The 13,060-nt window shown below is 33.6% G+C and overlaps 1 protein-coding gene across 1 annotated transcript in view; it reads left to right on the forward strand.

The window, feature by feature from the left end:
- The first annotated feature begins 4,232 nt into the window (after nt 1-4,232).
- The window catches only part of LOC107671555 (laminin subunit alpha-3), a 21,975-nt gene continuing 13,147 nt past the window's right edge, over nt 4,233-13,060 (forward strand). Inside the window, exons 1-12 of the mRNA XM_016464471.1 lie at nt 4,233-4,453; nt 6,113-6,223; nt 6,301-6,410; nt 7,348-7,428; nt 7,955-8,049; nt 8,767-8,820; nt 8,924-9,075; nt 9,836-9,946; nt 10,456-10,567; nt 12,123-12,290; nt 12,395-12,588; nt 12,673-12,789. Coding sequence (XP_016319957.1) covers nt 4,265-4,453; nt 6,113-6,223; nt 6,301-6,410; nt 7,348-7,428; nt 7,955-8,049; nt 8,767-8,820; nt 8,924-9,075; nt 9,836-9,946; nt 10,456-10,567; nt 12,123-12,290; nt 12,395-12,588; nt 12,673-12,789 — 1,494 coding nt within the window. The 5' untranslated portion in view covers nt 4,233-4,264. The remainder of the gene's footprint in view (nt 4,454-6,112; nt 6,224-6,300; nt 6,411-7,347; nt 7,429-7,954; nt 8,050-8,766; nt 8,821-8,923; nt 9,076-9,835; nt 9,947-10,455; nt 10,568-12,122; nt 12,291-12,394; nt 12,589-12,672; nt 12,790-13,060) is intronic.

Raw genomic sequence — 13,060 nt, forward strand, 5'->3', positions numbered from 1 at the left:
GAATAAAAATAAATAATGAATAAAACCTAAATGTAGGCTACTGTATTTTATTGCACCTAAAATAAATTTTAAATATATATTTTGGTACATGAAGGTTGAAAATATATATATTTTCAATTTCAAAAATATATTTCATTGAGCTTTGCTGTTTACAACATATATTCAGCTTATATTTTAAATATATTTTGGTCATAAAAAAAAAGCCAAACAAAAAATATGTAATTTTATTACAAATATCATGTGAAGTTCTTTCTCTAATTTAAGACTTCTGTAGATATCTAAGACTTTTTAAGCACCCGTGGGTTCCCTGGTTCTTATATATATATATATAGCCTATAAACCAGATATTACCTAAATTCATTTGAAAGCTAAGGAATGCCTGAATTTTATGTATATGGTAGGAATGGTGAATGGAGGTCAAAACACTCTGGATTTTTTGTATGAAATTGCAGGTTAGGTTTAATTACAGTCTGTTGTACTGACATGCCCAATCACACCCATGTACACTAATATCACATAGTTATTCTGAGATACTGAGTACAACATTTATCTGAATCACACACCCAGCGGATGTACAGTCAGGCTAGAAGAAAGAGGTTACATACAGTGCGGCCTGGCCACTTATTAATACAGTATTTGACTATGCATTTACAATAAAGGAAATATTGGTTTACTGTAGGCTATTTGTATATACATGTTGTTCCATTGTAGAAAAAACTTGAATTGTTAAAGAAATAATACTCCTTTCTGTTGCCTGCTGCCTACAGACGGGATTCTGGAAATGCAACAGAAATGAGTAGCCTATTATTTCTTTAACACATATATAATATTAGTTTTATCACATATAATATTTCATTTTAATCTTCATATGCAAAATATATACAGTACAAAGTATATTTCCAAATGTCGTTGAGCAGCAAGAAAATACATTTCAAATCTTACAATAGCCTATAGGCATTATTCATTGTTATTATTTTCCTTTTTCTTTTAATATAGGCTACATATATAGCCTCTCTATATATTAATGCTTTAAAGATATATTTCGATTTTTAAAATGTTTTTTTTTTTTTTATATATATACCAAAAAATATATTGGCAGAAAATGTATTTACACAAATGTATTTTTAAACATATTTTAGCTTTTTTTATTTTTTTTATTTTTTTGTATATAGAAATATTTAAAAATATATATATACGTATATATTTTAAAAATGCATATTTTTGCTGTATGGGATGTACAATAAAATAAATATGGGTCTTATGCATGTACTTATTGTGCATTTACATGTTGTTCCATTGCACTTTTTAAAGAATGTGATTATTTATAATTACAACCCTATTAAATTACAAAGTGTATTAAACCTTCACAACCTCAACAGCAGCAAACGCAAATCTTGTGAGAGTTTTCCAGAACAGCATGTATGTGCAATTGTATTAAATGCTTATTTTTGAAGTACAAGACACTTAACATAAAGTGGACTGATGGCTTTGCTATTTGCAACCTGGTTGTTAAAAGCACAGGAAGAAGAAGACCAGGTTCAAAAGTTTTGAATAATCCACACTGAAGACGATCCAAACAAAGAAGGCAAACTAAGCACAACCACAGCACTGACAAGACTGGACAAACTGAACTGAAACAAGGGGAACTTAAATACACAGAGCCAACCAGGTATTAATGATATATAGCTGAACTGAAATAACTAATCATCTGTAACCATGACAACTAATAAGTGGCGGGAAAACAAAGGAAAACAGGAAGGAAGGAATACAAATTAAACTACATGACACACATAACAGATAATTCGTTACAGCTACAGTGCCTTCAAGACATATTCAACCCCATTAATTACACCTATATTTTAACACTTTTCAATTTTTGGAATTTTTGCAGTTGTGGTTGCCGGAATTTTACCGTAAAAAATACGATAGCAACATTTTAGGTTTTACGGTTTTAACTTAAATTTAAAGTTAAATACTATAAAAATTAATAAAATAAATAAATATAAAAACTGATAAGAAAAAACTAAGAAGAAACAGTTATTTCAACAAAAAATACATCAAATTTGAAATGTAACGCAGGGAATTCTGGGAATGTCAATTTACGGTTATTCACTGTAAATTATACGGTCTAACAGTTATTTCAACAAAAAATACATCAAATTTGAAATGTAACGCAGGGAATTCTGGGAATGTCAATTTACGGTTATTTACTGTAAATTATGTGTCTTTTTCACTTCCAAAAACGGTGTACTACCGTAAAATTAATGTCCAATACATGTAATGTCCAATACAGTTTTTCACCATATATAGTAGGGGAATTTACTGTTAACCATTTAACAGGTTTTTACTGTAGCATTTTTACAGTCTGTTACCGTTAAATTCACGGTCATTTTTTACTGTGTAGGCTTTAACTTGACTTTGCTACAGCAAAATAAGAACTTGTTTTGTTGGATTGTTAGAGAACTAGCTCTCTCATTTAAAAAAAAAAAAGGTACAAAAGCTGTCACAGGGGCGGAACCCTCTCAAAAGCTATACATCTGTACCTTTTTAACCCCTAAAGGGTGCATATAAGTACCTTAAAGGCATTATATATAGTACCTAAATGGTACATATTTGTACCTTTGGAACAGGCACCGCCCTACTGACAGCTTTACCTTTTTTTCTGAGAGTGTACTGCATTTCCAGAGTCCTGTCTGTATCCATATCCTTCACCACACCCAAACACATTCAGTGTTGGTGACATGCCCATAAAGAGAAGGGAAGAGCTGAAGTCTGTAACCGGAGGGCATGTTTTCTTACGCACAGGGCGTGTGGAGACTTCTCTAGACTGGGTGTGGAAGCTGAGAAAACAAACGTGAATCATTCTGATCAATGTGTGACGCCTCAGACACTCACTGCTTGTCATAGTTACTAACAACGATACGTTAAAACAGCTGACGAATGAAAGACATAACAACATAATAGCAAATGTGAGAGCTTCGTGGGAAGATTAATATTAAATAATATAAACTTTAGCTCAGGGAACAGTTCTCACTATTAACTAGTTGCTTATTAGCATGCATATTACTAGAACATTAGCTGTTAATGCCTTATTATGCATATTTTAGCTCCATGAACCCTTCCCCATATCTAAACCTAACAGCTACCTTCTAACTATTGATAAGCAGAAAAGTAGGTCTTTACTGATGCAAAAGTCATAGCTAATAGTGCAAATTGTTCCCTAATCTAAAGTGTTACCAGTAATTTAATATAATAACAAAATGTGATACAATAAATTCAACAACCTCAGTTAATGCATTAGGCACAATTAACTAATAAATTTTTAGCATTTCAATTAATTGTATTATTTATAATTAATAAACGCTGTATTTATTAATTTTTTATTAGGGATTAAACTATATTGCTACCTATAACTATTAGTAAGCAGCAAATGAAGGGTTATTGAAGTCATAGTTAATAGTAAATCGTGAGAATTGGTCTCTAAACTAAAGTGTGGCCAAAAACATATATCAAAACAATGGTCACACTTTAGTTTGGGCAACAATTCTCCCTATTAACTAACTATTATCTATGGCTTTTGCCTCCAGAAACTCTTAATTTGCTGCTTACTAATAGTTAGTAGTTATTAAGTTTAGGTATGGGGTGGATTAATGAATCTAGAATATGGTCATGCAGAATGAGGCATTAATATGTGACCCTGGAGCACAAAAGCAATCTTAAGGAGCACATGTATATTTGTAGAAATAGCCAATAATGCATTGTATGGGTCAAAATTATCAATTTGTCTTTTATGCCAAAAATCATTAGGATCTTAAATAGGCTTAAGATAGTTTTGTAAATTTCCTACCGTAAATATATCAAAACTTAATTTTTGATTAGTAATATGCATTGCTAAGAACTTCATTTGGACAACTTTAAAGGCGATTTTCTCAATCTTTTGAAATTTTTTTTTGCACTTTCAGAATCCAGATTTTCAAATAGTTGATTATGCTTTATAAACAGCCAATATGCGTGTATGCATGCTAATAAGCAACTAGTTAATAGTGAGAATTGGTCCCTAAACTAACGTCTTACCAAAACAATACTGTCTTTCGGTTTGTCTTGAATGTGAGGGTTTTGCGGTATTTCTCAGGTGTTGAGTACAGGACACACGTCTGACTCAGTTCCTGGTTCATCTGGAGATTGACGCGTCAGCGCACGTCTGGGGCGTTTCTCTCCGTCTTTAAGAAGCGCACCTGAGCGCGACGCGGGTTATTTCACGGGAATGTCAGGATCAGTGGCGTGGAGGAGCGCGGCTCTGAGGGCCCTCGCGCTCGGGGCCCTGCTGGCGCTGGTTTCTGGGGGACCCAGACCCGAGAACAGGAGGGAGCACGCAGAGTGGACGCAGAGAGTTCAGTATCCGTCTCTTCACGACACACAGCGCGTCCAGATCCCCTCAGTGGACGATCCACAGGTACAGAGACAGATCTGATGCATCTTTGTGAATGAAAACAGGTTATTAGCCTTATGCGTTTTGTCTATAATTTAATTCAGCTTTCATAATTGCCAAAACCGATTTGTTTAATTTCTATACTGTATACAGAGGTATGAAGTATAAGTACACTGAAGAAAACACTCAGAAATTGCTAGTAAATGTTATAAACCATCACAAAGAAATGGCAAGTAAAACATTGTAAAATGTTACTTTAATAATCTCTCTCTCTCTTTTTTTTTTTTTTTTTGTACAACTTCGAAAAATAATGTTTTACACTTTTTTTGGACATTGTGTACATTAGATGATTAATACTTTTTACTCGTTCAGACGTCAATATAGTCACTCGTTTTGATTTTAGATTAGCTAAAATGAAAATGGAAAATAAAAAATACAAACTGATTTAGACTATTAATAAAAACCATAACAGTATCTCAATAATACTAAAATAACAATGCATTGGATGTACCTTATCCATTCAGTTCAGTATTTCATTATTTTTGCCCTCACTTTTGTTTCGTGTATATTTTACCATTAATCCAAAGCTTTGAAAGACGTTTATTTATTTAAACAAACACCCAGTTCTGCTTGTTTCTCTCTTGTTAGAGGTCTTTTATGTAGACCACTTGAGTATCAAAGTCATGACTTAAAATGCATGCTATTTTTTCAGTCAGATATGCTCATATGCTGCTGAACATTTATAGCCAGTGACATTAATTTCAGCATAATTTGTATGGTCATGAAAAGATTTTTCATAGATCACTAAAGCTATAGAGTTATAGACATAGCTGAATGTAACTGAAGTGTAGACGATTTCAGATAAATGAGATCAATACCTAATATGTGACAGCCTGGCATTGCGAACTGTGATTTAATTTGACGAGTAAATGATAAAAAAAAAATAAAAAAAAAGATGAACCATCCCCTTGAGTATAATCAAATGTGGAAACACTTTTTTCCCCCACTTTTTTGAAGTTTGTCTTTGTCTGGGTGCTTTTACTTTTGACAGAGTTCTTTCATCTAACTATAATTGTTCAGTACATTTTCACCTCTTGACATATGTGACCCTGGACCACAAAACCAGTCATAAGGGCCAATCTGAAAACTGAATAAATACGCTTTCCATTGATGTATGGTGTGTTAGGATAGGACAATATTTGGCTGAGATACAACTATTTGAAAATCTGGAATCTGAGGGTGCAAAAAAATCTAAATATTGAGAAAATCATCTTTAAAGTTGTTCAAATGAAGTTCTTAGCAATGCATATTACTAATCAAAAATTAAGTTTTGATATATTTGCAGTAGGAAATGTACAAAATATCTTCATGGAACATGATCTTTACTTAATATCCTAATGATTTTTGGCATAAAAGAAAAATCAATAATTTGACCCATACAATGTATTGTTGGCTATTGCTACAAATATACCCAAGCGACTTAAGACTGCTTTTGTGCTCCAGGGTCACAAATATGTTATACATACAACTTAAAATTTAAATAATAAAAACCATATCTCAATAATACTCAAATAACACTGTATTGGACATGTCCAAATACTTTATCTATTCATTGTAGCATTTCATGTTTTGTTGTGGTTGTTTGTTTTGTGTAATCAGTTATTCATTTATTTCTTTAAACAGAGATGCTCTGCTGGTTTCTATCTGGACAGAAGTGGTCTGATTGCTCGTTGTGTTCGCTGCTCCTGTAACGGTTTCTCTAACGAGTGTGAGGAAAACACCGGCCGGTGTCTGGTAATAATGTGCTCTGTCTTCAGTATTGCTCCATGGATTTGTGTTTAGTTTAGTAACACGAATGCTCTGTGTAACAGAAGTGCGGTGATAATACAGCAGGTGATCACTGTGAGCGCTGTAGAGACGGATTTTACTCAAACGCTGCTCAGAGGAGATGCAGCGCGTGCCCATGTCCTCTCAGCAACAAGTAAGACCCACATCTGTGACGGAAACAGCACTGACCGTTTTAATAAGGCGAAACACTGCAGGCAAAAACATTATTGTTTTGATATTTTGGGCTTTTTGGCTTTTCATGTTGTTACAGACTAGTGGACAGAAAACATGCAAAATACACTTTTATGTGTTTATTTTATTGCACTTTATCTATATGCAGTTACAGCCACAAAATATTCATCAGCACAACTGTTTTCAGCATTGATAATAATCAGAAATGTTTCTTGAGCAGCAAATCAGCATATTATACTGATTTCTGAAGATCATGTGACACTGAAGACTGGCGTAATGATGCTGAAAATACAGCTGCGCATCACAGAAATACATTACATTTTAATATATATTCACATGGAAAACTGGCATTTTAAAATGTAATAATATTTCACTTTTTTTTTACTGTTTTTTAAAATCAAATAAATGCAGCCTTTGTGAGCAGAAGAGACTTTCTGAAGTGTTTTACTGAGGGGTTTGTTCATATATCATTCACCTGATTTTATGCAACATCTTATTCCTAAAAAAATGGAAAAATGTGTGTGTGTGTGTGTGAGAGAGAGCGAGAGAGAGAGAGAGAGAGAGAGAGAGAGAGAGAGAGTTTTTTCAACTGTTGACAGTATTTTCTGATTTATGGAGTGATAAAAAGAGAAATCCAAAATCCCCTCTGTAAAAAACTTTAACTCTAATAATTAATATTTTTTGTTCTGGAAATGTATGCAAAAGTGCATATTTAATAGGATAATGCTTCATTTGAATATTCAAACATAACATTTCAGAAAACATGTTTGTAATCGATCAGCTGAGGAAGTATGGTGATATCCGTTATTAAGAGGATATTGTGCCCACTATTTATTTAAATGTAAATATACCTAATAAAACAGTACATCGTGAAGTAATGATGGCCTCTCTTTCTTCAGTTTTGCTCTGGGCTGCACTGAAACCGAAGGCAGACTTCTGTGTCTGTGCAAAGACGGTTACACGGGCGAAAGATGTGAGCGGTGAGTGATTCACTTTCCTAAACTTTCCAAAACTGATCTTTCCATCAAATATCCCTGTGTGCTTCACATGCTCTCTGCAGTATGTAAAAATCTGTGACTTCACATCCATGCTGAAAAGACAAGCTTAAACCAACATGCATTTCTTTCTATGCTTGTCCAGGCTGGTTTAAGATGATCAGGTACTGGTCAATCAGCATGGATTTTCTACTCAAGCTGGATGTTCAGTTTTTGAGTCAACATTGCCAGAATGATCCACAGATAATGCATTTTTGCTCAAAAGGTGAAGTGCATAAGGTCAGATCATTGAGGCTTGCAATCAATCAGCCAGCTCCAAAATGAAATACAAAACCTGTGCTTATTGAAAGAAAAGAAATTGATAAAAAGATTGAATCCAAGATAATATAGCAAAACGAGAGATTTACAGGTGCTTTTTAAAAGGCTGGTCGTTGTGACTGGGAGCGCTGCATCTGTTTGGTGTTATGCGTGTGCTGTAGAGATGAATCTGTATGTGCTCATGTCTCTGCAGATGTGCTCCGGGATATTACGGCGATCCTCTGGTCTCCGGTGGACGCTGTCGTCTGTGCAACTGTCCTGGAAACCTGTGTGACTCTAAGACTGGAGGTGTGTGTGTGTGTGAGTGTGAGTGCGTGTGCGTGTGTGAGTGTGTGTCTGTGTGTGTGTGTGTATTATATGCATTTAGCTCTTCATGGGTGATTATCATATTTCAACTCAAAATGATAACAAAAAATAGCACAATTACATTGAAAAAAAATATATAAACATATCCTCCCCTCTCACCCCCAACACAAACCATTTCTCAATACCACTGCAAAAATATTCTAAAACATCATAATGCATATGGATGTTTTACTTTTAATTTCTAATATTCATTGCTATTGCCATAATAGTTACTTTTAATTATTATTATTTATTATTTAAACCAGAATAAATGAATGGCAATACAAAAAAATAATACTTTTTTTCTACATTTGGTTGGAAATGTGCCATGACAATAATGTTCTAATGCAAATAAATTAAGAAATAAATAAACAGACAGATAAACAGACATAAATAAATATGTTGATCCTTTAAGTTCTTTGATTTCCTTTAAGTAGCATTCTATTTCTTATAGTAAATGTAAAATTAGACCTGAACATCTTCTATGTGAAATTCACCCATAAAGTATTTTTTCTCTCTCTTTTTTATGGCTAATGCCAAGCTGTGTTTGTCTGCAGTAGATTTGTAATGGGTAGTTTTTTATGCATATTGCAGCTGAGGGATGAAATAATCACTTGTGTGAGTATTTTTATTCACAATATTTCTCATTCCTCTATATAGTGTGCAGGAATTCTCTGGAGCTCCAAGACACAAACACAGAAGAGCAGTGTGAAGGTAGAGGATGTTATTAGCATCACACAAACCACTGGGCTTAGTTGTTTTCATAATTTTATTATCTTGTGTTATTTTGTAATGGTGTGTGTGTGATTTTTTTCAGAGTGTGATAACTGTGCACAGACACTGCTGAGTGATCTGGAAAAGCTTGATATTGAGCTCAGAAGAATTAAAGATCAACTGGATTTCGACTCTCTCAGACCTTCATCTAAAGAGCATCTGAGGAAGCTTGAAGAAGCCATCACAGCCACAACGGTATTCCTTCATCTCCTTTCCTCCTTTCTTACTCCTCCATCAGGGGAAAATCCACATAATGTAGTCATATGACATTGTTATATCAAGTCAAAGGTTATTAGTGCACATAGAACAAGTGTGATCATGTACACACACACACACATGAAATAAGTATGTGGTTTAAAATATCATAGCATTTATCGTTTACCTCAGAATCCACATCGGCTCACTCATCAACACGATGCAGCATCACATTAAAATGAGTCTGGAACATTCTGTGGGCAATTTGGTGATTCAGCGAAATTTACAGACATGACTGAAGATTTGCAGCATTGAAAAGGTGTTTCAACCACTAAGAAAAAAAAACCCATAATTTTATGAGTAGGTTTAGTCAGCAGGTCTAGTCAGCAAATAAAATAAATCTTCAAGTGTCTAACATTATTTGCAAATTACAAACCTCAGTGGTATTTATTAAGAGTACAGACCTGCATTTAGTATCTTTTAAATGTTTTTTCCATGTGCTTTCACTGCAAACAGGCTGTAAACCTCATTATTCTCCTGACTACACTTTAGAAAACCATATAAGACCTTTCCCCAACTCAATAAGCATCAACAGAACAGATGTCTTGTTAATGTTTTCATGATGCAGTGACAAGAACGGCCCAGACTATACTCTGATGGCCAAGTTTCTGTTTTGTTAATGCTGACATCCAAAGTTTTTAAGAACAAACATGAACAATGAATAACAAATCTCATTATATTCATGATGTTTTTCTTTCAGAATCTGGTGAACACGTTCAGCTTCACCGTCGACAATCAGGTGCCTAAAATTAACCAGCTGGAACAAGATGTTATGAATCTGGCCGAAGATATGGACAGTCTGAAAGAACAGGTACTAGAAGATGTGTTTTCTGATACAAAAACATGCAGGTTTCATGTAGAATACTGTTTATAAGCAAGTGAGAAATCCCAAACATCTATATTCTTTCAAATCATTTCATAATATACAAAAAAGGGCCACAAACTATATTTGTTAAAATATGTCTAAAAATATATTTGCATACATTTTTACTTTTACTTTTTTTTTTGTTGACATTTTTATATTTTTTGAAAAAAATATGCATTTTTGAAAGCATTTCATTTTTTTTTTTGCTGTGGCTGTTTTTGTTTGTTTGCTCTCCATATATTTCAGTCCAAGAAAATATATTCACATTTCACATTTTAAGAAAAAAACATAAACAAGGAGCATACTTTACAATGTTTACAATGTTGTTTTTTTGGTATATGTTGAAACTAAATATATTTCCAATTTCTAAAATATATTTCGAGATCTGTCCATTTTCATTACACTTGCTGTGGATCAAATAATTCATCACGCATAATTCATCATTTTATGTCCAGGTCAAAAAGCAATCTGAGGATGCACAGAAAGCTCTCGCTAACGCTGAAAACAGCCACCAAAGAGCAAAAGATCTGGACACCGAGACACAGAACCTCCTCAGAAAAATACAAGGTAAGAACACAAACAGATTTTTTAATAATAATTATCTGTAATTCTGTGTGGTATATGAGAGCAGATGTGTTTTGTAGAAGTGTTCATTTAATTGGACAGCAGTTTAGTAAATAAAGCTTCTCAGAAAAGAAGGTATAAAGGGGCACCTGTCAAAAGCTACTAATATGTCTTTTGGAAGTACTAATATGTATGTTTAAGGAACTAATTTGTACCTTTTAGGGGTAAATAAGGTACAAGGATTGCATGGGTTTGTCCCATAATGCACTGCCCTGAGTGAAAAAATTAAATAAAAATCTCAAACACTTTTGGGACTGAATCTTTGTGATAAACATGAATATGTATGCATATTGATGAGCCATTGCAGCTTGACAAATGAAACACTTCTTTAAATCTGAAAGTAATAATTTATGCAACTAAAATCATTAAATGCATTCATTTATTAAATACATTTATTTTGTATTATTTAGTAGTATATAAGTATATAAATATATAAGTTATTTAGTAGTATTTATTTATTTTTTTTAGTAATTTGTTTTGTTTAAAATATAAATATGTAAGTTTCATAAATGTGTTGTTTTTGAGCAATCGTGTGTTATAAATACAAAGGAATTTAATTAACTTATATTCGTTCCAGTGGGGTTAATTATGGTTTATGTGTAATTTGAAAGTTTTTGAAGTTTTTTAATTACTTAAAAATACATAAATGCAGTAATAACATGGTAATAACACAGTACATTCACTCATTAATAAGCAAATTCTCATTCTAATATTCTCATTAATGCATGAATGTGAAAGATGTGAAAACATTTCAGTTTTGAATGTTACTATGTTATTACCATGTTATTACTGTATTTACCTTTAATAGTATTAAGTCATGACTGTTTTATAAAATAATGATTTTTCGGGTCCAAACGGATCCATAATGTAAAAATAGCATACCAATTTTGAACACATTATGAGGGTTAAACACTCAGGCTACAAATATGGTAGGTTAATAATGTCTTTTTAGATTTAAAAAAGTAAGATTTCGTTGTAGAAATTTTAGAATTTATATCAATTTGAAAAAAGTATTTAATAATGCTTAAGTAATCAGTACTGTATTTATGATATGTGAAGCAGTTTTAAGTCGCTGGGGTATATTTGTAGCAATAGCCAACAATACATTGTATGGGTCAAAATTATACATTTTTCTTTTGTGCCAAAAATCATTAGGATATTAAGTAAAGATCATGTTCCATGAAGATATTTTGTAAATTTCCTACCGTAAATATATTAAAACTTAATTTTTGATTAGTAATATGCATTGCTAAGAACTTCATTTGAACAACTTTAAAGATGATTTTCTCAATATTTAGATTTTTTTGCACCCTCAGATTCCAGATTTTCAAATAGTTGTATCTCGGTCAAATATTGTCCGATCCTAACAAACCATACATCAATGGAAAGCTATTTATTCAGCTTCCAGATGATGTATAAATCTCATTTTCGAAAAATGGACCCTTAAGACTGCTTTTGTGCTCCAGTGTCACATATATGTACATGATTGGTTCCTCAGAGCTCCTGAAGCAGCTGATGGACTCAGAGAGCAGTGGATCCGCTCTGCCCAACGCTGATTTAGCCAAACTCCTGGAGCGGTCTCAGAGCATGGTGAAGGAGATGGAGAAGAGAAGCTTCACGCCGCAGAAAGACGCAGCTAAGAAGGAGCAAGCAGAAGCAAACAAATGTACATTTACTGTGGATTCATCCTGTGCATGTCTCAGCTGCTCATGCTGATATGTATTGACAGTGACTGCCAGGTGCTGTATTAATTTTTGGTTTCCGTTGCAGTTCTGGAGAATGTTAAAAACATCATAAAGCAGTGCGATGAGAATGAGGCGGCGTCGAAGCGTGTTGACAGTCTACTGAGCAGCTATGAGGCCAAACTGAAAGAGTTAGAGGATCTGCTCAAACAGGCTGATAATACGCTGAAGACAGCCAGCAATCAGAACGACATCAACGCCGAAGGCCTCAGAGATATTCTGGTGAGAATCAAGAACCTCACAATCCTCAAAACTCAAAAACACACGCCGTTGAGAGAGAATGCACATTAGGGATTGTTGTTTCAGGAGCGAGTGAAGGATCTGGAGCGTGAGCGAGACCTCGTCCAGGATCAGATCGTTCTTGCGGTGAAACAGCTCAAAGACACTGAGGACGCCCTCAATATGTTCAATGACAGCAAAACGGTAAGCATTCAGAAACACACAGAGAGCATAAGAGACTGGCTAATTTATAATCACACATTTATAAACGCCTCTGGGTTTGGCTGGATGACTAAATATTCCCTGGTCAAAAAGAAAAATAAGAAAGCATATATATTTATATTTAGCATGTATGAAAGCAGATTATTTATTCATGTATTTGCTTGTTTGTGTGCTCATTCATTCAGTGTGCATTTCCCACATAATGGCACAATGTTAAAATATCAATTGTCCTTAAATACTTTTAATATATATA

The sequence above is a fragment of the Sinocyclocheilus anshuiensis genome, unplaced genomic scaffold (genome assembly GCF_001515605.1).
Source record: "Sinocyclocheilus anshuiensis isolate Anshui unplaced genomic scaffold, SAMN03320099.WGS_v1.1 scaffold3077, whole genome shotgun sequence".
Classification (NCBI taxonomy): domain Eukaryota; kingdom Metazoa; phylum Chordata; class Actinopteri; order Cypriniformes; family Cyprinidae; genus Sinocyclocheilus; species Sinocyclocheilus anshuiensis.